Source organism: Triticum aestivum, chromosome 6A, assembly GCF_018294505.1.
Source record: "Triticum aestivum cultivar Chinese Spring chromosome 6A, IWGSC CS RefSeq v2.1, whole genome shotgun sequence".
NCBI classification, from domain to species: domain Eukaryota; kingdom Viridiplantae; phylum Streptophyta; class Magnoliopsida; order Poales; family Poaceae; genus Triticum; species Triticum aestivum.
The window spans coordinates 565,720,708-565,745,578 of NC_057809.1; the positions used below are offsets into that span (position 1 = coordinate 565,720,708).

The 24,871-nt window shown below is 44.8% G+C and overlaps 4 protein-coding genes across 4 annotated transcripts; 3 read left to right on the forward strand and 1 right to left on the reverse strand.

Annotated features, from left to right (window-relative positions):
* The first annotated feature begins 8,247 nt into the window (after positions 1–8,247).
* On the forward strand, positions 8,248–10,642 carry LOC123128562 (transmembrane emp24 domain-containing protein p24delta3). Its single transcript, XM_044548598.1, has 4 exons — positions 8,248–8,555; positions 9,653–9,862; positions 9,968–10,044; positions 10,251–10,642. Exons 1-4 carry the CDS (start codon positions 8,352–8,354, stop codon positions 10,393–10,395), a joined length of 636 nt encoding a protein of 211 aa, XP_044404533.1. The 5' UTR covers positions 8,248–8,351; the 3' UTR covers positions 10,396–10,642.
* Positions 10,643–10,897: 255 nt separating this feature from the next.
* Positions 10,898–14,282, forward strand: LOC123128561 (uncharacterized). Its single transcript, XM_044548597.1, has 6 exons — positions 10,898–11,107; positions 11,251–12,164; positions 12,381–12,490; positions 12,566–12,925; positions 13,040–13,583; positions 13,916–14,282. Exons 2-5 carry the CDS (start codon positions 11,936–11,938, stop codon positions 13,577–13,579), a joined length of 1,239 nt encoding a protein of 412 aa, XP_044404532.1. The 5' UTR covers positions 10,898–11,107; positions 11,251–11,935; the 3' UTR covers positions 13,580–13,583; positions 13,916–14,282.
* Positions 14,283–14,618: 336 nt separating this feature from the next.
* On the reverse strand, positions 14,619–16,290 carry LOC123129706 (uncharacterized). The gene is made up of 4 exons (XM_044549764.1): positions 16,257–16,290; positions 15,591–16,174; positions 15,412–15,501; positions 14,619–14,853 (listed from the first exon to the last, which is right to left on the reverse strand). Exons 1-4 carry the CDS (start codon positions 16,288–16,290, stop codon positions 14,776–14,778), a joined length of 786 nt encoding a protein of 261 aa, XP_044405699.1. The 3' UTR covers positions 14,619–14,775.
* A 107-nt stretch (positions 16,291–16,397) lies between these two features.
* LOC123128563 (transcription factor TFIIIB component B'' homolog) lies at positions 16,398–21,102 on the forward strand. Its single transcript, XM_044548599.1, has 11 exons — positions 16,398–17,610; positions 17,706–17,812; positions 17,900–17,940; positions 18,282–18,465; positions 18,742–18,886; positions 18,977–19,092; positions 19,195–19,328; positions 19,781–19,949; positions 20,063–20,207; positions 20,296–20,411; positions 20,511–21,102. The coding sequence occupies exons 1-11, from the start codon at positions 17,343–17,345 to the stop codon at positions 20,649–20,651; spliced, it is 1,566 nt and encodes a 521-aa protein (XP_044404534.1). The 5' UTR covers positions 16,398–17,342; the 3' UTR covers positions 20,652–21,102.
* The last annotated feature ends 3,769 nt before the right edge of the window (positions 21,103–24,871 follow it).

A 24,871-nucleotide genomic window follows, 5' to 3' on the forward strand; every position in this document is an offset into this window, starting at 1 on the left:
CTGGTGCTTCAACTGATTAACTATCTTTAGTTGTGACTAGCTAGTTTATTATTCTCATTATTGATGAAAAGAGTCCAAATGTGCTTTAGCCTTTGAGAGAAGGACGTCATGGCACGCAGCACACTTCACATTTCCAGAAAAGTAATTCCTGGATCTACTCCCTCCATTTTTATTTACTCCACATATTAAGATTGTCTAAAGTCAATTTTTATATACTTTCAACAAGTTTTTAGTAAAATATATTAACATATACACAACCAAATAGTATATATCATTGGATTCATCATTGCATATATTTTCACATCATATAAATTTCTTATTGTAAATGTTCGTATTGTTTTCTACTCTCTCCGTTCCTAAATATAAGTTATAAAGTTTGACTTCAGTCAAAGCTAATATGCGGAGTAAATAAAACCGGAGGGAGTACCATCCATCGTTATTTTGAGATTTTTCTGTTTCATAATTTTTGTCTTGTTTCAGAGTGTTACATTAGTTTTCTTTTCTTGTTTCAACATGTATCAAAATGTTTCATTGTGTAATAGTAATCCAGTCCGAAACAAGTGTGCTCTCTTATTTGTTGGTACATGGAGACCTTAAAATACAATTTTGGAGCAAGAAAAAATGTCACGAAACATGACAAATTTTACCCACAAACAAAACATGAATCTCAAAGCAGCGGTGCACAGAGGATCCTTAAACGGGATATCCCATGCATAGGAGGAAAACTACTCTCCACTGCATGCCCCCCCCCCCCCCCCCTGCGCCCTAGCAGCAGCAGCAATGCTCTTAATTAGTGAGCATTAGAAGTTGTCTGAAAATCAAATTTCTGAGAGATGGAAGAGTCGCACAGTGGAGCTCCAAGGCGGAGACGGAGTGGTAGAGGGGGAGAGGGAGGGGAGCACCAACAAGGTGTGGTGATGCCGGCGAGGCAGACCCTAAGCCAGCGACAAAGAGGATTGGGTCCTTTACGTTTTGCCCACATATCTAGTAGACGGAGCCCTCGACCGGAGGAGGTGAAGGGAGGCGAGCTCGGAGGAGTAAGATCGGCTGGTTTGGAGAGAGAAGGCTGGCGGAGTCCAAAAAATCAGGTAACACTGAACTTTTTTTTTTTGAAAGAGCTATCTAGCAAACATCAAATTTTTGGCATCTCTTAGCGAACGAATTGGGTGCCGTTGGTTGCGCCGCACATATCTTGATGTGTGTTTTCTTACCACGTCAGTTTTTGAAACTCGTTATTTACAACACAAAAGCTACGCGAATGCAGCCTATTTAAACACAACCCACCTACCGCACTAGCTAACGTCTCAAGCCTCCACTTGGGAGACCTTAGATTGAACCCCTGTTCCTCTCTTTTTTTTTACTAGGTGGCGAAATATTTTTTTTGTCTAGGTACATGTCTACTTTCCAAAAACAAATGTACATGGCAGTCTTATAATTTTTTGAACTTATCAGATGAAAAATTTAAAGATCTTTCTAAATGTTCAAACGGTAAACAGGGAAGGCAGCGGACGCAAGTGAGTTTTCAGCCGGACGAAGCGAAGCTTTTCCCATAAAAAAAACTGGCGGTCGCCAGATATTATGGTCCATTTTTTTAGATAAGTTACCAATAGTCGGCCCCAATTAGCCATGATCCCAAACAAATGATCAACTTCTGTCAGCTCGATACAAATGTGAGCCGCAGTTCACGCAAAGTGAAAAGTTCAGCGCCAATCAACTGGCTCCCCCTCCGCGCGTAGATGTTTTCCGTGGGCAGGCCGTCCGTAAGTGTAGCATCGTTGACCTCATAAATCTGGCAAGTTGGAGCCAGAGTGGGGCATCAATCCATGACAACGGAGTGCTGTATTGTTGCGCGTACACGCACATGCATGACTGAAACCGAAAGCGAAGGAATTGGAGCGAGAATCCCATCTGCCAACATCAATCACTCAAAAGTAACCACCATATATGCCCATCGTCGGAGCAGCCTGCAAGCAAGTTCGTTCATCTTCTTTGTGTCACAGTCACAGTTGTGCGTGCGTGTGAAGATATTCAGGATCTATTTGGTCGATCGATCGACATGGTTTCCCGACATCTTATATATGCTCTCCTGGGAAAGAGCTGGAGATGGATCAGAACAACGAACTGATTCTAGCATGAACCCTTGAGTGCCCGACAGATGGAGCTGGCGCTTCTGTTCATGCGAGTGCTGCACATTACTGCTGCTTAGCAAAGCGTAACGGCCGGATGAGGCCGTGACGTACGTGTCCGGCCGGATCGCTTGCTTAGTTTAAGCAAATCCGCTTTAGCTCAACTAGTGAGTGAATGTGAATCTCCCCGGCCTGCTCGATGGAGATGCCTACGTCGTAGGTGCCTCTACTGATTAAGTGACTTTAGTTCCCCATTAGTTTTTGTTTATTTCGTTAACTGATGAAAAGCCCCCCCTCTCCCAACAACAACAAGAAGTCCAACCAAGTAGGCAAAGTGCGACAAAATAAATAAATATTTTGTTGGGGGCACAACACAAAACACCACTACAAAAAAGAGCTAGCTAGTCCAGCTCTGGTGGAGGCGGAGGGGTCGGGAGAGCAGGACACGAGGCGATGGACCAGAGCTCGATGATGATCATGTTGATGTTGTCTTGCGCAAGCCGCTTGCTAAGCGGCATCCATAGCTGTAAGAAACAACACATTTTGTATATATCATCAGTTGCACGTAATAGGAACACATGTTCAGTCACTAACTTATTGTGAATGTTCCATAACATCCAAGCAAGGGCACCAACTACCACCCAAAAGAAAGGCTGCAAGGTTGACTGGAGACCGAGGACCTCCCGAAACATGTCAGGGAGATTGTCGTGGAACCACCTGGCACCAACGGCTCCCGAAGGCAACTCCAGAGGAAGCGAACAGCGCAGAAACCTTGCCTTTAGACGCATATTTGGCCTCCCTGAGCTGGACCAACGGGAGGAGTTGCTTGAATGTGTGGCCCTACATTCACCCTCCCTAGAGTAGGACTCTACATCCTAGCACCTTGAGCCCAATGGCCGGTTCTCGGCCAGATCCCTTTATAAAGCCATTATGGCCACCCCAGGGCCATAGGAACTAAATCTCTTGTGGGAGATGAAATTGCTTGTGAAGATTTGGATTATTTTTTATGGCAATTGGTCCGTGGCCACATTCCCTCGGGAGTTGAGATGTTTTAAAGCAGAATGGCCTCAGTGATAGGACATGTCCCTTGTGTGAGACTTCCGAGGACTCCAACCACGTATCTCGTTAATTAGTTTAGACTTTCTTCATTGATCGATGCTTGTGTCGACATATGGAATGAATAGAGATGGGCTTTAACAGAGAACGTCATGCATGCATGCATCTAGGCCTACCATGATCTGCTTCTATTTGAGCTTAAGCTTCTTATCGTTCGCCGCCATCAAGATGTTAAACTTCTTATACTTTTTTTTCTTTCTTGATGTCGGAGCACTTGACACATGACTCCTCCTTCTTTGCCAAGATGTCCTCTAATATCATCGTTATCTTGGTCACAACCCCTTCACGCTTCTTCTTCTCCTCGTCTCACTTCTTTCTCCGGAACCCTTTTGTAACCTTCTTGGGCATCTTTTTTGTTGGTTGGTTGTATCACCCGCTGCTTCCTCGGTGTTGAAGCCGGCGTTCTTGATGTAATTGACAATGTATTAATTTCACTTGGGTTCCCCTCTCAACTTCAACCAACAATGCATGAGGATGAAGTTCCTCTTCTCCACCTTCAAGAACACATTGCACGCACGGGAGGGCTATAAAGAAAAACATTGTCAACAAGTTACATATCCGGCCAAATGACCAACATATATAACAACTTATTTACTCGATGATTTGCGCACCACTTGGCCTCCGACCAAGTGGTTGTTTCAAATGGCCACAATACTTGCTCACGACCTCTTGGATGGTATATCATTGATGGTTGAGTGACTTTGCCTCATGATTGCGTACGAGTTCGTCACAGTATGACTTGAAATTCTCGTGCTCATGAAACCAAGTATGAAGAAAATATTGCATCTTTTTGCTCCATGCCATGGATCAGATCCATACTAGTGGCCAACCAGAGCGTGTATTGATCTTATGCAATCTTAGAAATAGAGAGTGTCAACGAAACATGGATGGTTAAAAAGAAGAGGTGAAATTGCCCTCGTTGTCCCTGAAAAAAAGAACTACACTCCTGTCAATTACTACTCCGTCCGTCCCATAATATAAGAGCGTTTTTTACAATAATGCCCTTATATTATGGGATGGAGAGAGTATATTGTCAAAACGCTCTTATATTGCAAACAACCTGGACACACCAACCCCCGCACCCCATGTCGCTCCCGCGAGCGATGGGGAGCTAACCCTAGTCGTCGCCAGTCTCAGCCTCCTCCCCTCCCCCCTTCCCTCGCCGCCGCCGGAGCGCACTGGCGGGTGAAGCCCTGCTGGCGGTGGCGGCGGGGCGGTTTCTCCTCCGCGTTCGTCGGGGCTAGGCACGGGACGGGCTCCGCGAACGGCGGCACGGTGCTGGCAAAGGGCACGGTGGCACGTCACTGGTGGCTGGCGGCGATGGCCCCTGGCTCCGGTGGTCACGTGGAGGGCTTCCAAGGTGCGGCATTGGCGGGCGCCCTGGCTTCATTCCCATCGCGGGTGCTCAGCCTGGGATGGCGTGACCTGGTGGTGGTGTAGCTCGGTCTCCGGCGTTCAGGCAAAGGCCAGGGTGGTGGCGAGGTGAAGGCGCAGCCACTTAGCGGCGGTGGCGGTTTCGTGCGAGACCTAGCGGGCACTCCTTTGTAGACCCAGATCTGGGCCCTTTTGGGTGCGATCTGGATCAGGATAGGCTGATATGGGCTTCGGCGTGTCGCCTCCTGTTGGACTGACGAGCGACTCGCAATGGGGGCGATGGCGACAGTGACGCATTTGCTGCAGTGCGGCGGCGGGAGCTTCACGGGCCCAATCTGGGCCCGGCTAGGTTGTTGGCCTGGTGTGCTCCTATTGATATGTCCGGTCTACTACCGCTTGAGCCGGTGGAGGTTGTTCCCTCCCACGTGGCTACGGTACTGTCGTCCCCCGTCTACGGGTGTTTCGTCTAGGTCCGGCCGACATCGCAGCGTTTGCCATGGTGAGACGTCGACGAGGACTTTAAGACTGTGTTGGCACACACTGGTGGGCGGCAAGTATGGTGGAGCCGATGGTTGGTTCGGGGTTGTGGCCGTGTGGGGGTCGGAGAAATCCCTGTTGGATCTTGTTGGCACCGGCGCGATGACGCCAGTGGGCGTCGCCTCCCTTCTTGAAGGGCGTCGGGTGTACCCCTTCCCCCACTCCCCCGTGTACCGGGAGAAATCCTAGGATCCGTTCGGGCAACAGCGTCGATGTTGCCACAGTCCTTCTTGAATGTGTTGCTTGGCACACAGCAATTCAGAGGCATAGGAGCGTGGTGAGAATCCTTCGGAGGCCGCAACAGTTACAGGAAATCGTCACTTACATCAATTCTACACTGCCGGCATTTGTTTCTCTTGGGTTTTTTTTTGAGCTTGATTGTGGTGTTTGCCTCAGCAATGGTCTTGCAGATGTATCGGATGGTTGCTCTATTAATACAGCAGGGCGAAAGGCTGTTTAAAAAATAATTTTATATTATGAAACGAGAGGGAGTAGTGGTGTATTCTACTCTCGAAAACAAAAGTCAACCGAACCCAACCTCAGAATTCTACTAGCAACTTGGAGAGTGGCTCATCCATGACAACGAAGGGCAGTGTTGCGCGTACACGCACAGTCGCACACACGCGTGACTGACACCGAAAGCGGTCGAATAGAAGCGAATCCCAGACGTCTCGTCCGGGTACATCAATCAAGGGAGTACCTAGAACTCATCTAGATGAGACGTAATTTAGTCTCATTCACCTGGAAAATAAGAACGGATACAACCCACGTCAGCACACACGCATTTTATAGCACCACATCCAATGGCTATAAAAGATGAATGAGACCAAATTAAATCTCATTTAGATGAGTTCTAGCAAATCTGATCAATCAATCACTCCCGCAAAAAGAGAGAGTAAACCAATCAATCAAAAGTAACCACCATATATGCCCGGATCGTCGGAGCCGCCGGCAAGCAGGCCAAGTTAGTTCTTCATCTTCTTTGTGTCACACTCACGGTAGCACAGTACCTCCCTATCTTCCTCGTGCGTGAGTGAAGAGATATTCAGGACCTCCTTGGTCGATCGATCGATGGATCGACATGGTTTCTTGGAGAGATCGAGCGGGAGATGGATCAGAACGCCGAACTGATTCTGGCATGCATGTAGCCGGGACTGTCCGACAGATTCAAGCTGAAGCTTCTGTTCGCGTCGACGTTACGCGTGAAACTTACTTCTGGTATTAGCTTCGAGTGACGAGGTTCGCATATATGCTTCGTTCGGCACTCTGACGTCTCGAGGATTCTGTTACGTTTCCTTTTCGCGGATCAGCTCATGCGTCAGACTGCAGAGAGCTTTCGGCAAACGCTCCCATGTCAACCAACGTAAGCCGTCAGTGTCAAAATCCAATCTGATTCACATATTGAATATCTCAATATCTCTTGCAGAATAAAATATCTATTATCAGTTTTTTTAGAATCGAACTAGTCAGCTTTTTTGCTATTTCATACCGTATAATTTCTTTGTTTATGTGATCATTTTCTCCGAGGGTTTTCAATCAATGGAAAAGTACTCCCTCCGTATGAAAATATAATATGTTTTTTAACACGATATTGAGGGAGTACTATACAGTCGAAGGAAAAAAGTGTCACCAATGGGCAATGACAAGTGTTAGCCAAAGTGAGCAGCACACTTAGGCCGTGTATAGTGTTGGATGCTTATGCACCGGTGCTTGAAGAGAGAATGTTATTACATCAAAAAATAAAGTTTGTCTACAACGCAGAGTGCTTCACATATCTGTATGGTTTTATTTCGATGAAATGGAAGCGGGTCCGGGACAAAAGCCATTTTCCTCTAAAAAGAGTGCTTCGCATGGGTGCTTAATAGCGATTGATTGTAGCACCCGTGAAATCAGGATAACGGTTATCTCCCCTAAGCATTAGGAAGCTAAACTTTGCTTCTGATACCCCTTCCAAAGCACCTGCGCAAACCAGTGTCATAAAGAAACAACTTTTTTCCTTGAGCCACATGTGTTAGCACCGGTGTTGTATACGGGTTTAGTTTTTCTAGCTTACAACCTCTTTGATTCATTAAAAAAAAGATGAATGAGGTTGCGGGGATAAAAAATACTCCCTCTGTTCCGTAATATAAGAGCATTTTTTACACTAACGCTTTCATATTATGAGACAGAGGGTTTATATCTTTGTTGACTAATCACCATCCCAGTCCGGAATAGAGATACTGAAATGGAGAAAATACGAGGTGCTCCTGTCTCCTAAATGCTTCCATGCTACTAAGACATGGAACCCCTAAGACATGTGTCTATAGTCTATAATTTTTTAATACATATTTAAATACACATGGATAAATATTTTTTTAAAGAAAATTTAGTATGAATTAGGTATGTGAATAATATCTTCATGGTCAGACGGTATGTTTGTTTCCAACTAACTTCAGGGTTGTCACCCTGGCAAAAAAAAGAATGGTATATTTGGCTACAACGGCAGCAAAAAAAATGTTGCTTTGATGGCTGCACCATCCGCGTCACCAGCTTGAGTCATAAGCGATGGATGAACAACAAATTTAAAAGAAATAGCAACAAAAAAACTGGTTTTTTTTACAACAAACATGTTCAAGTGTTGTACATACATGCAAAAAAAATGTGATGAACTGACATTCATAACACTCGGAGAAACAAATGGTGCCCCAAAAAACTTAACAAATAACCTTTTCGGAGCACATATTTTTTTTTACACAGCACCACGAATGTCATTTTTTCACCTAAATGTATATGAATGCAGGACACTCAATTCTGTTTGGCAAAATGACTTTTCAGTATTTTTTTATTATTAAAATTTAATTTTTGCTTTTTAGGGGAAAATTTAATGTTTACTGAGCTTGGGAGCTAAAACTCCCTGTCCCCAGGCCCACTTACCATAGAGGCAGAGCCATCAGCCCATCACACAACCAGACTACTTCACCTGCACCTTCAGCCGCCCCTAAAAAAAACGTGCACCCTCAGCCGAAGTAAAGAATTTGCTCAAAAAAAAAACCGAAGTAAAGAATTCCAGATATGCCCCTAGCTTATCCCCCGTAGCACGGCCGCCAGGACTGAGCCTCCCACCCACGTCATCGCCCACCCCACACGACTGCAGCTCCCTCCCCCTCCCCAAAGCCCCGAGCCCGACACCGCGAGGCGGAGATTCCCAGATCGGCGGCGATGCCCGCGCCGGCGGCGCTAGCCCTCGCGGCGGCCCTGCTGCTCGCCGCCGCGTCCATCTGCGCGGAGGCCGTGTGGCTCGACATGCCGCAGACCGGGACCAAGTGCGTGTCGGAGGAGATCCAGGCCAACGTGGTGGTGCTCGCCGACTACGCCCTCATGTACGAGTCCCACCCCTCCGCCCACCCCACCATCGCCGTCAAGGTAATCCATCGCTGCCTACCCGCCTCGTGCTCCATACAGATAGATAGATTCCACTGCGCGATGGATTGCTTTCATTTATCTCGGATCGATAATCTGGACGAATCAAGTTGATCACGCGGTACTAGATTTGTGTGTCGGGGGGAGCAGCGGTATAGAGGTCCTGGTTTTGCTGCGGCCTGCGGCTGCCGCGGCACGCAGATTTACGGTTGATTGGAACCGGAGCTAGTGTGAATGATGTCGCAGTGCTCATATGGTTCAGTCTATTCAGATATGTTTTTCATTGTGCGATATGACGACAGTAGAATGAATGATGGTTCTAGAATATCTGGCTGCTATTTTTTAACAAGATTTGCTCGGCTCTTTAAGTCGATGACGCTGTGGTGCTCGGTCCGATGAGATCACTAGATTTCTCTGGTTAATTGAACCATGTTGATTCGGTGATTCCTTCTGTCTAAAGCCATGGTGGTTTCCTTCCAGGACATCACTCGCCGCAGCATATATATAAACCGGCTGATTCGGCTCACAGGATTCTGAATTTGCTTTTCTACCGACTTCTTTATTTATAAGATCTCATGGGTGTGAGGCGTAAAAAAGGTGACTAATAAGAATGCATCGTTGCAAAAGGAATGACAGAGCAAATTAAATAAAGGGCAGACTTAATGTGCAAGCTTGCAAACAAGTAGACACATTTGATGCTACTTTATATGGACGTATATGTCGAATCTTATAGCTTTAGTTATGTGAAGAGATTGTTTATTTCGTGATCAGATATATTGCATCCATGGCCCATTGTTTGTCACTATAACTGAAAACTATCTAGAAGCATGATCAGATGTTTTACCCATATTTTCTGCTGTGATTGGAAAATTTACTTTGATTTGTGCTACATGTTGAACAGTACTTAGTCCTGCAGCTGATGAATAAATGTTAGCTTCTTATCATTAAGAACTTGGCCAGCTTTTTTTTTTACTCATCAAGACAATTTGCAGTATAATAGTGGAAGAATTAGTCCTATAGTCCAACCGCGTGAGCTTAAGAATTTGCTTGATTTGCACTCTCCTTTGTTACAGTTCTGTAAATGCTTGTGCTTTCTGCAGGTTACTTCACCATATGGGTACACCTTACATGAAAGTGGAAACATTACAGTTGGTCAATTTGCATTCACAACCTCGGAAGCTGGAAACTTCCTTGCCTGCTTCTGGATAGATAGTGCAGAGAAAGGATCAGGCGTATCTGTAAATCTTGATTGGAAGACTGGAATTGCAACAAAGGATTGGGATGCTATCGCTAAGAAGGAAAAAATAGAGGTGAGGCTATGAATTGCCAAACCACCGATCAGTCAGGTCTCGCTGGGGTCCAGTTTCATGTATTGCTCATGTCTCTAATTGTGTGCAATATGAATATTTTTGTAGGGCGTAGAACTAGAGCTTAGGAAGCTTGAAGTGGCTGTACAGTCGATTCATCAGAACATGGTATACCTCAAAGCAAGGCAAGTCTTCCACACTTGACATAAGTTTCAGGCAATATCGTTTGTTGCTTGAACTGAGGCTTTTAACTTTCTAAAGCTTTTGGTGTATGACTGCTGTCTGCTAGAAAATGGCTAACACTTGTCCTGAAAGCGCTTGTGACGTGAAAAAAGTGCAAGACTTTTAAGTTGGCGGTACAGCCAGTGACTGCCTTGGTCTGTCCATGCAGGGAAGCGGAGATGAGGGAGGTGAGCGAGAAAACAAACGGCAGGGTTGCTTGGTTCAGCATCATGTCGCTGGGCGTCTGCGTCGTGGTGTCGGTTTTGCAGTTGTGGCACCTTCAAGGGTACTTCAGGAAAAAGAAGCTCATCTAGACTAAACCCGTTCGATGTTGCGCATTAGCCCAGATTGTTGTTCACTTTGTGGGGGGGGGGGGGGGGGGGGGGGGGGGGGAGGTAGAGTTATTTCTTCATGTTTGGTTCGAACATTTCACGCTAGTGGAGAACTCATGGCATGTACTGTACGCAATGTAATCATGATCCACTTTAGCCTTGTTGTATTATGGTTGGTTGGAGAGTGGAGGCATGCCGAAGTATACCATGTCTTGGTGTGTTCTTTCTATCTTAGCTTTGGTCTTGTCCATCTTTTGTATCATCGATACTTAGGGCATATGTACAATGGTTCTATCTTAGGAGTGTCATGTAGGATAAATGCTGGGGTGAAGGGGAGAGAGAAATCATAAGTAAATGCTTGTCTTTTTTTTATTTAAGAGATGATCTGTTAACATGTCTCACCATGTTTTTAGGAACAACTAGCTATTGAAGATAAGACTAAAAGATAATCCATTAAACTTTTTTTTTGACATCTCTAAATTACATGCTAGATTTAAGATATCTTATCAACCATTGTACGTTGCCCTTACCTCCTCTCGGCCTCTCGGTTATGACGAGTCAGACGGATTGTAATGTAAGCTGCGGAATTAGTAGCGTGGTGGCATCTTTTAACAAATTGTATTAATAGGTGATGCGGTAAGCACTCGTGTAAAGAAATCAGATTGCTGGCTTTGTAAGCACCGGCCAAATACGAGTAAGCATTTTAAATACTGTTATTATCTTATTATTCACATGAAGTCATCCTGTACGTTTATGGTAATCTTGCTCTATTTTCTATCTTTGTTTGTTTCATTCTGCTTGCTTTTTTCCAACTAACCTTGCTTTCCGACTCCACAGGCGAAGATAAGAATGCGAGCAAAGTGAACGCATGAAAGGGATGGCAAAACCCCCTCAAGATCGAAAGAGTTTCCATTAAAAAAAATCATAAGATCCAAAAAAGGGTTCCACTATCAAGGGACAACGGACCAAACAACAAAACAGAGCGTCCAAATGTGCAGAACATAATAAGCTAAACTAAAATTCAAAAGGTAAAAGTTCTAGCAAACCAAGTTTTTTGGTACAACGCTGCCTCATCTAACCTAGCATAGCAGCACGAAACTAAAGTTTTCCGTTTCTTTCTGCATTAACTATGTGGCAAAGACAAGAGATGATGATTTTTAGATGCCAGTAAGAACAGCTCTGGCATGAAAGCAAACTAAATGATAGAAGAAGTTGTGAAACGAGCAAAAGTCAAAACAGCCGGCCTATGCTGCCCCCCTTCCCAATTCCCATCCACCGTTCCTAATGCCCACCCGCCGGTGTAAACAAGGCCTGATGATTTTACTAGTGCCCTCCAGTTTTGATTGTGCTACTACCTGCCCTGTTCACGTCACCGGTGCGGCCACGGCGAGCACCAGCGCCAGCCTTCCGGTTGATCCCGGACGCAACGCAGCCTCAGCAGTCCCCCTCCAGCTCTGATGATCTCTACCTACACTGAGTGGTAGCCTCGGAGCCAGAGAGACCTGTGGCAGATGCGCTCGCCATGGGCAAGAAAGCCGGTGATGCTGAGCAGGCTGGACGCCTCCCTGAGACGTCAACCAGCAACGGCGCCGCGGTTCGTCGATGCACCGCTCAAGTGGGCGCGGCTCTCAGCGCTAAGTGTGTCGTCGCGTTGGTCCTCGGTGTCGTCGTCTTCCTCTCGGCCTTCTTCATGCTCCTTCAATTCCGATCACCGGGGAACAGCGTGCCTGATGCCCCCGGCACACTCATCGGTAAGGACGGCTTCTTCAGCACCAGGTTTCAGCCATGATCAGCTATCTCCAGCCATGCGTACCTTCCAAAGCTCCATGTCTTCGATAGGAACTATGCCATGAATCTAAATATACAGTAAAATACTAGAACCCCCTTCAGTAATCAACCATAGTCAACAATCTGCTACAGCAGTCAGCAGTTCCCATGTTTTGACGACAAAACATTCACTTCTCCAGATGAAATTCAGGCTGGTTTCATCTTGTTGAAGCCACTTGCGCAACTCACTCCACATGCCGCCGAGCTACAACAAGAGATAAACCGTCAAATTGGAGTCCCCAACACTACGGTATGCTACCACTACCAACCCCAATTCAAGCCACTCGAGAAGATTTACTGAATACTGACCGAGACAATTCTGCAGGTTTCCGTCTCTATGCAGGCATTATTCCTGAGTTTCACTGCTGTAGAATTTGATGTTCTTCCTGACCCAATAAACACCTCCATAAGTGCACGATCCATGCACGCATTGAGGAAAAACTTGATCCAGCTTACACTTCAGCAGGTGAATTTATCGCTGACACCATCGGTCTTCGGATATCCATTGTGCGTACAGATGATGGGGTTCCCAGGAGGGATCACAATAGAATTAGAACCCCTACAGGATGATTCCATTCTACAAGTTGCACAGCCTATTTTCAATGTAACGCTTGACATGAGCATTCGCCAGTTGAGGGGACTGATTGAGGAAATGAAGGAGGATCTTGGGCATTTACTGGATGAGGTACCATATGAGCTCCCCCCTTTCTATATCTCATATGGTTTTTTCTTCTTCTTCTGATTAACATCTTTCCTAGAAGATCTTGACATAAAGTGACAACATGCTACCTACATGCAGGACATATACATAGATCTGACAAATAAGAATGGCTCAACGATTGCCCCACCAGTTATAGTCCAAGTTTCCCTCTCCCCAGATGACGGCGTTTACGAAGAAATGGGGAGGCTGAAACAGCTAGCTGAAATCATCACAGAATCAAGTTCAATGAACCTTGGCCTAGACCCATCGTTTTTTGGTAGAATCAAGGATCTCAAGTTGGCTCCGCGTCTGCAAGCCCTCGTTCCGTCATTTGCTCCTAGCTCATCTCCAACGCAAATGTCATCCACTTCCATGCCTCCGTATTCACAGCCAATGTCATCCCCTTCCATGCCTCCATATTCACAGCCAAGTAGAACCAATCTTTGTGCACATTGTTCATGCCCTGCTTGGATGAAACTAAATGCAACCAATTCACGTCGCATGTTAATGCGACTTCCTCCAATGACAATCTCTCTTCAATTACCAACACAGCGTCATAGCGGGAATGGACCTGGGCACAAGCAAAGTGGCAATGCAGTGGCAGCACCAACCTCCATTGCACCATCATCCCAACCATAGTAAGGTAAAAATAAATTGTGTATGGGTTTACCAATGTAGTCATTAAATCATTTGATATATTTGGGACTAATATGTATCTTGCTAATAATAATATACTATAGAATACGCCACTGCAGTTCATCTCTTACCTTACCGCTGTTAGTTATAATAAAAAGAATAAACAACGCCTTTACCTAACCTTTTAAAAAAATTAAAAAGAAAATGCATGATATAAACAAAGATGGTTTGAATTTTGTTTCCATGTTGAATTTTCTCCAGGTACTTGTACGGTCATGATATATACACTCATGAAGGTATACTGGTCTGAATTTTGTTTTTATGTTGAATTTTCTCCAGGTACTTGTGCAGTCGAGCAAGATTCAAGTTCCAATTTGAATTCAACAAAAGCAGGCCTCCCAGCCTCGGGCAGATCAGAATTTGCATGTTAAGACTACTTTGCAGCTTATATTACAGTGCAACACTTCGATAACATATCGCGAGTTGCACCAAGGTTGGGAATTTGGGATGTAGCAACTCTATGCTTAAACTAACGTCCTATTTTGTAAGAAATCTAGGCCAAGTTTAATTATAAACTTATACTCACATGAAATCTGGATAAATCCCAGGGTCCATGTATAGTAGAATTAGCAGGTTACAGCTACAAAAGTGGCTGCCCACCATATGTTCCTAAAGACATGTTCTTAGTTGTTTATCTGTTCAGTAACCATTTTTTCCCCAGGCAGCTCATGCATTTGCATACACCAGACATTGCTCTTATCTCCAAGAGCCCCTTGGATATTGATTTACTAGCCTGAATCTTGCTTATGAGTCGGATGTTCTGTAAATGCTCCTTGCATAAAGTTTTTCACTTGTTAACAAGAGAAAACCAACAATTGTAAGTTTTGCAACTGTATTTTCTTGTGGCATGGCTGACTATCAGCTAAACATGTATACCCGCCCCCCGACACACACACAGAGAAAATAACATTTTAGATCTTTCTCGTGTTTTGGATGTTTCTCTGTATGAATTCGATATTGAGAAGACATGCGTAAACCAAACTAAATGTATAAAAAATAAGTTAAGCAATTGAAAATCATGGTTTACAACTTACAACAAAGGAAAATAACACCAATCGTCATATCACCTATTGCCACTCTTACAGCTGCAGCTCTAAATGCAAAGCTGACGATTGAAGTTTTGAAGTACAATTATATCCTTACTGATCAAACACGCTGGATACTTTCTTTTGTATGAGCTCCACAGTTAGCCGGGGAGACAGCCTCGGAAGTATTTCCTGTAATATGAGTAGTCACATTTACGTCAGTTCATGTTATTCCAAACAATGAAGCCTGTAGAATAATAAAACACCAAGGGGGTAACTCTCACAAATAATGCATCATCACAAATTCACAATGATTGAAATATCTATCAGATACCAATAAGGAATGGTCTTTAGGCGAGCTGGAAAGTAGGAGAGAATTCCTTGTCTTCACCATCGGATTATCTTTAAAAAAAATTGCTGATTTGTCTGGAGTGATCTTATTATAAGCGCGTGCACGTCGAGGCACAAATGCGTGGTAAGCCTCTATCAAGTTTGTGCTGGCCAAACATATCCTGATATGATTAATAGTTCTTCATCGAACAACGAAGCTATGATTTTATTATTTGTGGCGATTATACCAACTACAGTGAACCAGCGAAGCATAACCTCTGTCTGCTTTCGTTCATCGAATTGAGACATTGATATAGCCACATGTTGGATACTGGTATCATAATTTGGCTCTGTGCAAGCTTGCATTGCGTAGCTGAAAACATGGCAGAAAGGGTAAGTCGCGAGCGGATCAATGGGTACCTCGGTGCCGTCGGGGAGCACCTTGGCCAGCACCGGGATCTCGTACTGGTACAGCCGCTCCCACTCCGGGTTCGTCGTGATGTCCCTCTCCTGATCGAATCAGTCCAGCATCCCCAAAGTAAGCATCCATCCATCTCCGCACGAGAAAGAGATTACGAAGTGGTTCTGGCTTTGCTTGCCTGGAGCTCGAGGGAGGCGAGGGAGTAGGGGGTGCCGGCGAGCAGGACGGCGGCGTGGAGCTTCTCCTTGAGGCCGTCGCAGAGGCAGCACCCGGGCTTGGTGTAGAGCACCAGCCTCCGCGGCGCTGCGGGCGAGCTCGACGCCTCCCCCGCCGCCGCGGCGCAGAGGAGGCGGGACGCGGCGGCGGCGGCAGGGCGGGCGCGCGGCGCCACCATGCGGACCGCCGCGGCGCGCGGGAGCAGCGCGGATAGCGCCGCCGCCATGCCGGTTATCGTTCGGGTGGGCAGGCTCGCTGGGGTGGGTGCTCGGCGGCTCGGTCCGTCGCTGACTGACGACGACGAGGAGGAGGGGGCGCGGATGAGGCGCACGGCGGCACGGGCCGCGGCCGCAAGTGACCGGTTAATGGCCCACTGCAGATGACCATGATGATGGGCCAGAGGCCTTATGGAGCTACTTTTTGCGACGGGCCAGAAGCGTCGCTGCTCCAGACGACGCCGTAGCCACCACTTTCTCTTCCGCTCGCCGCCGCGGCTCCCCCTCCGCGCGCCGCCGGTACGACCGCCCCTGCGGCGCCCCACCTCCCCTCCCGCGTCGCGTTCATCTCTCCTCACCCGCCTAGGTTACTCCTCGGTCGAGCGGCCCCGCCCCCACGTCGCTCCCTCAACTGCTTCCCTCTCCCATCTGCTGGTTTCCCGGCATGCTTTAGCGCCACTCACTGGCCGCCGCCGTCCTTGCGTCACGGGTGCAGATTTGGTTGCAATCTACTTATGTTTCCTGATATTCGATCTGGTAAGTTTCTGCTCGCGTTTTCCTGACTCGTATACACATGGATGAAATGGAACTAGGAATAGTGTGGAAGTGGCTCCGATGCTGGGCTTCGGCAGCATGCTAATTTAGTCGATGTGGTGGATGGATTATGTTCCCTGGTTAGATTTACTTTCTCTCTGTATGCACGCAAATTTAGGTTCATAATAGGATGGCGTGAAGATAGGTGCAGTGAAGAGCACGCTGTCTGCATTTCTAATTTTGGGTGCCACATGTTCTTCTTTTGGATGGGTTAATAATCAGAATTTCCATCCTTTTCTTTTATAGTAGAACCCGAGAACTATCGAATGATTTGGTTGTTCTATACTAGATTTCAAATAGTATCTGAGGACTTGGAAGGATGGATCACTTGGTTTGTTTTTCTTTGAGGGGGCAGGCAGTTGTACTGCCAATGCATTTCAGAGGAGAAGTAAATAATGTTTAGTTACATAGAAAGGGATTAGAGCACCCATGAGCCACAAATAAATGGAAAAGAAAGCGGCTAGTCGGAACCGGCTGGTGGTGCTATTGATGCAAGGATAGTACTTTGATGTTATTTCCACACGGTAGCTGGAGTAGCAGTGAGGAGGAGCATGGGCTGCTCTCTCATGGAGGCTCTCATAGAAGATAGTATTGACCTTTTGTGTTAGTAAGTAGTTTGTGACAAATATATATCTGGAATTTGACCTCAATATAACTAGAATTGGCCCCACACATTGTTGTGCTAAATCTATGGTTGGTTTTTAATTTACGAAGGCCAAATATTGAAGGGAAAATATTGTTTCTGAAGATACTTTTCTTAATATTGAAGGGCATAGTGGTGTATTGTTCAGCTCAAATATTAAGTAGGGCACTGTCCTCAATTGCCAGATACGAATAGTTAGAAAACTAATTGTGTCTAAAGTAGATAGCTCAATATTTGCCCCAGTGAAAAACCAGGAGCTTGCATGTGGTGCCCCACGAGCAGCCACCACTACATTATTGCTTGCTTCTCCTCCAGCATGGCCTTTTTGGTATGGGTTAGTTTGGCAAATTTCTCTAATCACTCTCGCATGTTTCGAAGGATTTCCAACAGATCAGAACTGCCTGAGAAGAAGCAGCAGAAAAATAAAAGTGAAGTATCATCACCTGGTCGTAAGAGAGCCATGAAAGATAAATTGACAGAACGGACTGACAAGAAGCTTACTCACAGAATTCGTCAAAAAAGAACAAAAGGTATCTGGCTAAAATAACAACGGCGCCCAGATATCCAAGCATCGATTGTACATGATATGAGCTCTTATTATCTTTTGTATTTTTGGCCTTTGTAGTTTCAGAAGTCAAAACTTTACTGGAAAAACCTGATCATGAGATAGCACACATGAAGCTAAGTGTGATGCATCTCAGATTGTTACAAGAGGCCAGAGAGCGTATTAAGGTGAGCTGGGTTGAGACGCAGCTGGTGGTTCTGTTTTTGAAACATTATTGTGCTACTGTTTCATGATTTTGTTTTGACTTTTCCTAGAGTAAAACAATTCTGTCAGGACCATCATCCTCTAATCAAAGGTGTGCTCTCTTTTTTCACTTCAAATATTCATGCATGGATATTAGCTCTATCTCGTGTTTAACTGCCATTTCTTATTTTCTATCCAGATATTTTTACCTAAAGTGTTGTAAAAATAACCAGTCATTGACAATAATGCTACAGACTGACTTGCAAGCTTTTTATTTCATCATGGAGATACTTCCCTGTTTCAAATAGATTATTTGAACTAGGCATTGCTGCGGCAGCTGTTTATTCTAGCATCTAAATTTGTCTTCTTATATTGATGGGCTGGTATACTCCTTCAATCACAGTTTGTACTGACATTTCCTATGTCATGTTCTTTGTCGATGTCTTTTCACAGCAACTCCCAGTTTGGAGATACCAACAGTTTTGATCCTTTTGAAGAGAACTATGAAGAGAACTATGACAATGACAGAAGAGAGAACCACGTGCTAGAAAATGCAACCAAACTGAATTACCATTCCTACATGAACAAACAAACACGGGCCAAATGGTCGAAATCTGACACTGACTTATTTTACCAGGTATTTACTCCCTCCGTTCCTAAATATTTGTCTTTCTAGAGATTTCAACAAGTGACTAAATACGAAGCAAAGTGAGTGAATCTACACTCTAAAATATGTCTACATACATCCGTATGTTCTAGTCCATTTGAAATGTTAGAAAGACAAATATTTGGGAACAGAGGGAGTAGATATCAACTACTCAGGCAACTACTTTCATGTTGGATATACCTTTTTCTTGTTGATGTTTTGGCTTGCCTATTGGAAACTTCAACCTTTTTATCTGTTCTTGTCCAGGGTCTTCAACAATTTGGTAGTGATTTTGCAATGATACAGCAACTATTCCCAGATAAGTCCCGTGATCAGGTGCGGCAGAAGTTTAAAACTGAGGAGAAAAAACATCCAATGCAAGTCCACGATGCTATACTTCATCGCTCAAGAGGTTAGCAATTGCTTTACAAGTGGTCCTGCCAATATGTCTGATTTGTGATTTTTCTTAACTTGATGCTTCTGTTTTTCCAACTTTGCACAGATACTTTGTATTTAAAACAAGTAATCAAACAGCTCAACATCGAAGATCTGCAGAGGGGCATGAGCAGTACACATAAACAAGAGGTTGCATCAATTGAAGGAGACACTGGAAATGAGGTTTCTTTTTTCCTTGATGAAACTAACACACGCAGTGTTTAATACTGAATCTATTTCATTGACATTCTTTCTCTCTTCTTCTGTTTTAAGCATGTGTTGCAGGATTTCATCGAGGAGGTAGAGAATGGTTCAAATTGGTCAGATAAAGAGCTGGGCACGCGCCAATCTGAGGTCAGAGAGGGGGAGCATGTTTCTGGGAATGCTGATGATGACCTGGATCTGGATGTTTTTGATTGGTACTAGGACGATAATCATGATGAAAATCAGGCAAAAACGTTACGAGGTCTCGTTATTCTGCCGATGTACTAAGGACATGTGTCCTGTCTCAGATATGTTTGCTCACGGGGTTACCGAGTTATGGATGCAAATATAATAGTACAGTTGTTAGGCCGAATACAAGCTTATTTTGCTTTTGCCTTTACAATGTACTGAACAGAGCGTCAGGGTAGCTGACTGATTTGCAAAATAGCCAGTCATTGACAATGCAGACTGATTTGCAAGCTATTTTTATCATGGAGATGCTTTACTGATTCAAATAGGTCATTTGAACTTGGCATTGCTGCTGCAGTTGTTTGTTCTAGCATATAAATTTGTATTCTTATATTTAATGGGCTGATATACTGCTTCAATCACATTTTCTACTGATTTTTCACATGTCCTGTTCTTTGTTGATATCTTTTCACATCAGCTCCCAATTTGGAGGTACCGACACTTTTGATCCTTTTGGAGAGAACTATGACAATGACAGAATAGAGAACCACGTGCTAGAAAACGCAACCAAACTGAATTACTATTCCTACATGAACAAACAAACACGGGCCAAATGGTCGAAATCTGACACTGACTTGTTTTACCAGGTATTTAGATATCAACTACTCGGGCAACTTTTTTCATGTTGAATATATCTTTTGCGTGCTGACGTCTTGGCTTGCCTATGGGAAACTTCAACCTTTTATCTGTTCTTGTCCAGGGTCTTCAACAATTTGGTAGCAATTTTGCAATGATACAGCAACTATTCCCTGATAAGTCCCGTGATCAGGTGCGGCAAAAGTTTAAAACTGAGGAGAAAAAACATCCAATGCAAGTCCACGATGCTATACTTCATCGCTCAAGAGGTTAGCAATTGCTTTACAAGTGGTCCTGCCAATGTCTGATTTGTGATTTTTCTTAACTTGATGCTTCTGTTTTTACAACTTTACACAGATACTTTGTATTTGAAACAAGTAATCAAACAGCTCAACATCGAAGATCTGCAGAGGGGCATGAACAGTGCACAGAAACAAGAGGTTGGATCAATTGAAGGAGACACTGGAAATGAGGTTTCTTTTTTCCTTTCTGAAACTAACACACACAGTGTTTAATACTGAATCTATTTCATTGGCATTCTTTCTCTATTCTTCTGTAAGCATGTTTTGCAGGATTTCATCGAGGAGGAAGAGAATGGTTCAAATTGGTCAGATAAAGAGCTGGGCACACGCCAATCTGAGGCTAGAGAAGGGGAGCATGTTTCTGGGAATGCTGATGATGACCTGGATCTGGATGTTTTTGACTGGTACTAGGATGATAATCATGATGAAAATCAGGCAAAAACGATACGGGTCTCGTTATTCTGCCAATGTGCTAAGGACATGTCCTGTCTCAGATATGTTTGCTCACGGGATCACCGAGTTATGGATGCAAATAAAATAGTACAGTTGTTAGGCCGAATACAATCTTATTTTGCCTTTGCCTTTACAATGTACTCCCTTTGTAAAGAAATATAAGAGCATTTAAATCACTAAGGTAGTGATCAAAATGTTCTTATATTTCTTTACAAAGGTAGAACTGAACAGAGCGTCAGCGTCAGCGTAGCGTAGCAACACCATATTCGCTCTGTAGTAGTCACAGGAACAGGCTGCCAGCCATATTTTGCAGTCTGGAGGTACTAAATTTGGAATCTGTTGGTAGCATATCAGCCATCACATATGCAAGGTTTTGCCGAACACATATGTATGTGAGGATATGTAGATACTTTACTCATCTACTCCCTCCGTCCCACAATGTAAGATGTTTTTGCAAGCTGTTTTAGCTTGTAAAAACGTCTTATATTATGGGACGGATGGAGTACTGCATATCTCATGCAGTCTGGGAGTTCCACTGCTAACAAGTCACAAAGTGTAGCCTTCTGCTAGGGCATCATGTGTAAACATCTTGTATTGTGAGTGTGTTGTAAAGTACTGCTGAAAATACACATTTTCCCGCTGCATAAATCTGGCGTACTCTCCTACGTTTCCCTCAGCGAAGAACTCGGCGCCGGGTAGGCAAGAGAGTGAACCAAATATTTCAGGCGGTTGCCAGAAGAAACATCAACGATCCATTAAAATGAAGAGCAAGACGTCTGCTAACAGGGACTGGAGGCAGACCAGGTCGTCCATATTCAGTATGTGTGCTCCCTGTCTGGAACATTAATCTTTGATGTAGAGAAGAGAATATATTGTGCGAAGACGCGTTTTCTGCCGCGAAAAAGATATATCACTGTGACGAGACGCTACGTAAGTGATATCGACGCATCCTCTTTATTTTTCTGTAATGTTTTTCCTAATCCTCCTGTGATGCTAACGGAGCATCCACGCGTCATGCATAACAGACTGGCATGCGATGTCTACCGATTCTGAAGCACTGGTGGTGAGACCGACTGATGTTGACTGAGAAATGCACTCCTCAGCACCACACTTTGATTGTGATATAAAGGAAAGGGATCGGCGATGAAAGCTACTGAAAGGCCAACGTTATTGTGCACCTAATCTACCGTCTGCGGTTGCTGGCTACTCCGTATATGGCACGCACATGATGGCATTGTGGGGCTTCTTTGTCTTATGCAGAAAATCGGCCGATTCTCAGCACCAACTTGCAGATGAAAACCAACACCGATTTTATTTGTCATCAGAAATTCAGAAGATGTATGGAGTGAAGTGATCTTTGCCGTTGACGAATCCTCGACTAGAACTAGCGATCCTTCACCGTGTGAATATTGATCTGCAGTAATCACTAGCATTTGAGACCATTCGGTATTTGGGAGCAGCGAATGTGTTCAAGAAATAAACGCATATGGGTCCAGGTATTCTTTTGCACTTGTGTTGACTGTACGTTGTGTTCGCCTGTAAACCATCGTGGTTTGATAATCTATAACATCTTTTCACAAAATACGTTGTGTAGATGGTGCACTAGTGCTAGAAATTTAATTATGTATTTTGGTGATTCAGTTAGAGCAACGGATGCAGATCTTACTTTCACTATCTTCCTTTGAGGTTACAGAATATATGCCTGCACCTGTCCATCGGCTGTTAAGCACTAGTAACAACTTCCCGCGAGGAAGTGCGACATAGATATATAGTGGCTCCAGTGCTCGAACAAAGATGCAGGTAATGCACCAAATTTTTTTTACTTACTTAGAACGAGGCCCCTTTTTACCGGAATCTTTTGGCGCTACACTGAGGTCTCCTAAGTGTTCGATCTGTGCTATTTTTTTCAACTCGGAAATGAATTCGTGAGAAGATAGCCACCAACCAGTGAGGATAGTCAAGGGGGGATTAGACATGAGTTAAATTTCCAGTGTGGTAATTCCATGGATACAGCGGTTGTCCTCCTCCTCTTTTTTGTGACAGTTGTAAAGCTGAATCGATCTTTATATGTAAGAAAAGGTACTTACTGAATTGCTATTTGGATAGGCTATAGATATTTTCGTCGTATCAAAAGGGTCAGCTACTTTATTTCATTTTCTTGGAGCTATCCACAATATAGCTGTTCGTATCTCATACCTTTGCAGCAACATCTCTATTCGTAAAGCATATGCATAATCCTCAAAGTTTCTTGTTTTGGGTTGAACACTGTTGTCGACCGATGGTTTATCCTAGTCTAACATTCCCCGGATTCTGGATTAGGCGGGTGCCCTGAAGAAACTAAACCTTTTTCGAAGATCGTTGAGCGTACCGCGTACGTGTTTTTCTTGAGCAGAAAGTTCCTTTGACATACAGAAAAGTTTAGCTGCCTAGAGATCAGCTTGCCAATTACCACGACATGTAAAAAAAGAGCATTTAGCATCGTAATATCACTGAAGCTTGCAGGCAGGATAAGCCAGGCAGGTTACCATGTCCCCCCTCCACACCCACACATGCACGAGTTAGAAAATAACACAAGATCCATCACCCAAAAGCGAATAATAACAATAAAAGGGTGTTTGGATACTCTCTAGTCATGTGACTAGTAGTAGTCAGACTAGAAGTTTTTAGTCAGACCCTGTTTGGAAGGTGACTACTACTAGTCAGCATTAAATGTCTCGGTATTAAATGTCTTGGTATTAAATGTCCCTTGTGCAACACCAATTAGAGGAGAGAGGGGGGGACTTTAGTCAGTAAAAGTCAGGGGTGTTTGGAGGTTTACTGACTAAAGGTGACTACTACTAGTCTCTAGTCAGTAAAAGTTGGGGGTGGGATGACTAGGGACTAAACTAGTTTTAGTCACCCACTAGTCAGGGACGTTGGGAGGTTTACTGACTAAAGGTGACTACTACTAGTCTCTAGTCTCTAGTCTCTAGTGATCCAAACACCCTCTAAGTAATTATGATCATCAGCAAGCAAGCAAGGAAGCTTCCGGCCCATGCTCAGTGTCCCCCGCTGCTAATGCACTCCAGCTGCTCGCCTCGAGGCAGGCTGTCCTGTCGTCGCCCCAAGATTAAACCCAACCAAATCAATTGCCGCTGTCCATTTCCCCCCTGCTGCTCCCTTTGACGATCCTTCCCTAGTAGTAGTGTAGTAGTAGTAGTAAAAGCGATGGCATCATGCAGAGATTTCATTTTCTTCTTCTTCTTGTGCGAGCTAGGCTGGCTGCGAAACCGCGTCGCCCTGCGTGGGGGCGCCACGTACGCGCGTGCGTACCGGCGGGCAGCTAAGCTTTTGTTTGCTCCGTTGTTCTTTATTAAGATGAGGCGTCTTGTTTGGTTTGGTTTGGTTTGCTGACATCCGATCGAGAGACTGGCCCTTCTTCTTCTTCTTCTTCTTCTTCTTCTTCTTCTTCTTCTTCTTCTTCTTCTTCTTCGGAGGGACAACTGTGTGAGGTGGACGGGTGCCGCGTTCTGCATCCGAGATAAGATCCGAAAGCTACGTGGTGGTGCATAGTAGCGGACGGGTGATCAAGTCAAGTGTGTGCGTCGACAGCAGGGTTCGATGCCGTATATCTGATTAATCTTTGTTTGAAAAATGGGGGCTAGGCAGGCTGTTATTCTGGTCGCCTGTCTTCAGCCTTGGTCTCTTTTGACCGTCCTGGATTTCGGGGAAGATTTACTGGAGAGAGGAGACTGCCTGTCCCCTACCCTCGGCTGTCTTGCTGGTGATCGGGACGTGCATTTACCGGCATTAATCTACGGACCGGTCGCGATCGGGCTGTGGCGTGAGACCGTGAGCATGGTCGACCGGAGTAATATTTGTTTACCTTTTCTTCCTTTTGTACCGGGATCCTGGACCCGGGTGGGTTTCTTGATTATCCTTGAAAAAGGAAAGGTGTTTTGATATGATATGTCGAGTCCAGGGAGAGGGAGGGCTGCTCGTCGGCAGGTGTGCTTTTATTTGCACCGAGAGTGCAGTCTAGCTGCAGCTGCAAATGGTGCATGCACTGTTTTTGTAAATACCATTATCTAGACAACAGAATGGATACGGTTGTTGTTTTTTTGTCATTCTATAGGAGTAGTAGTACTGTATAAGAAAGGAGGATGGATGGCACACCGGACTGATCTGTACACTTTGAC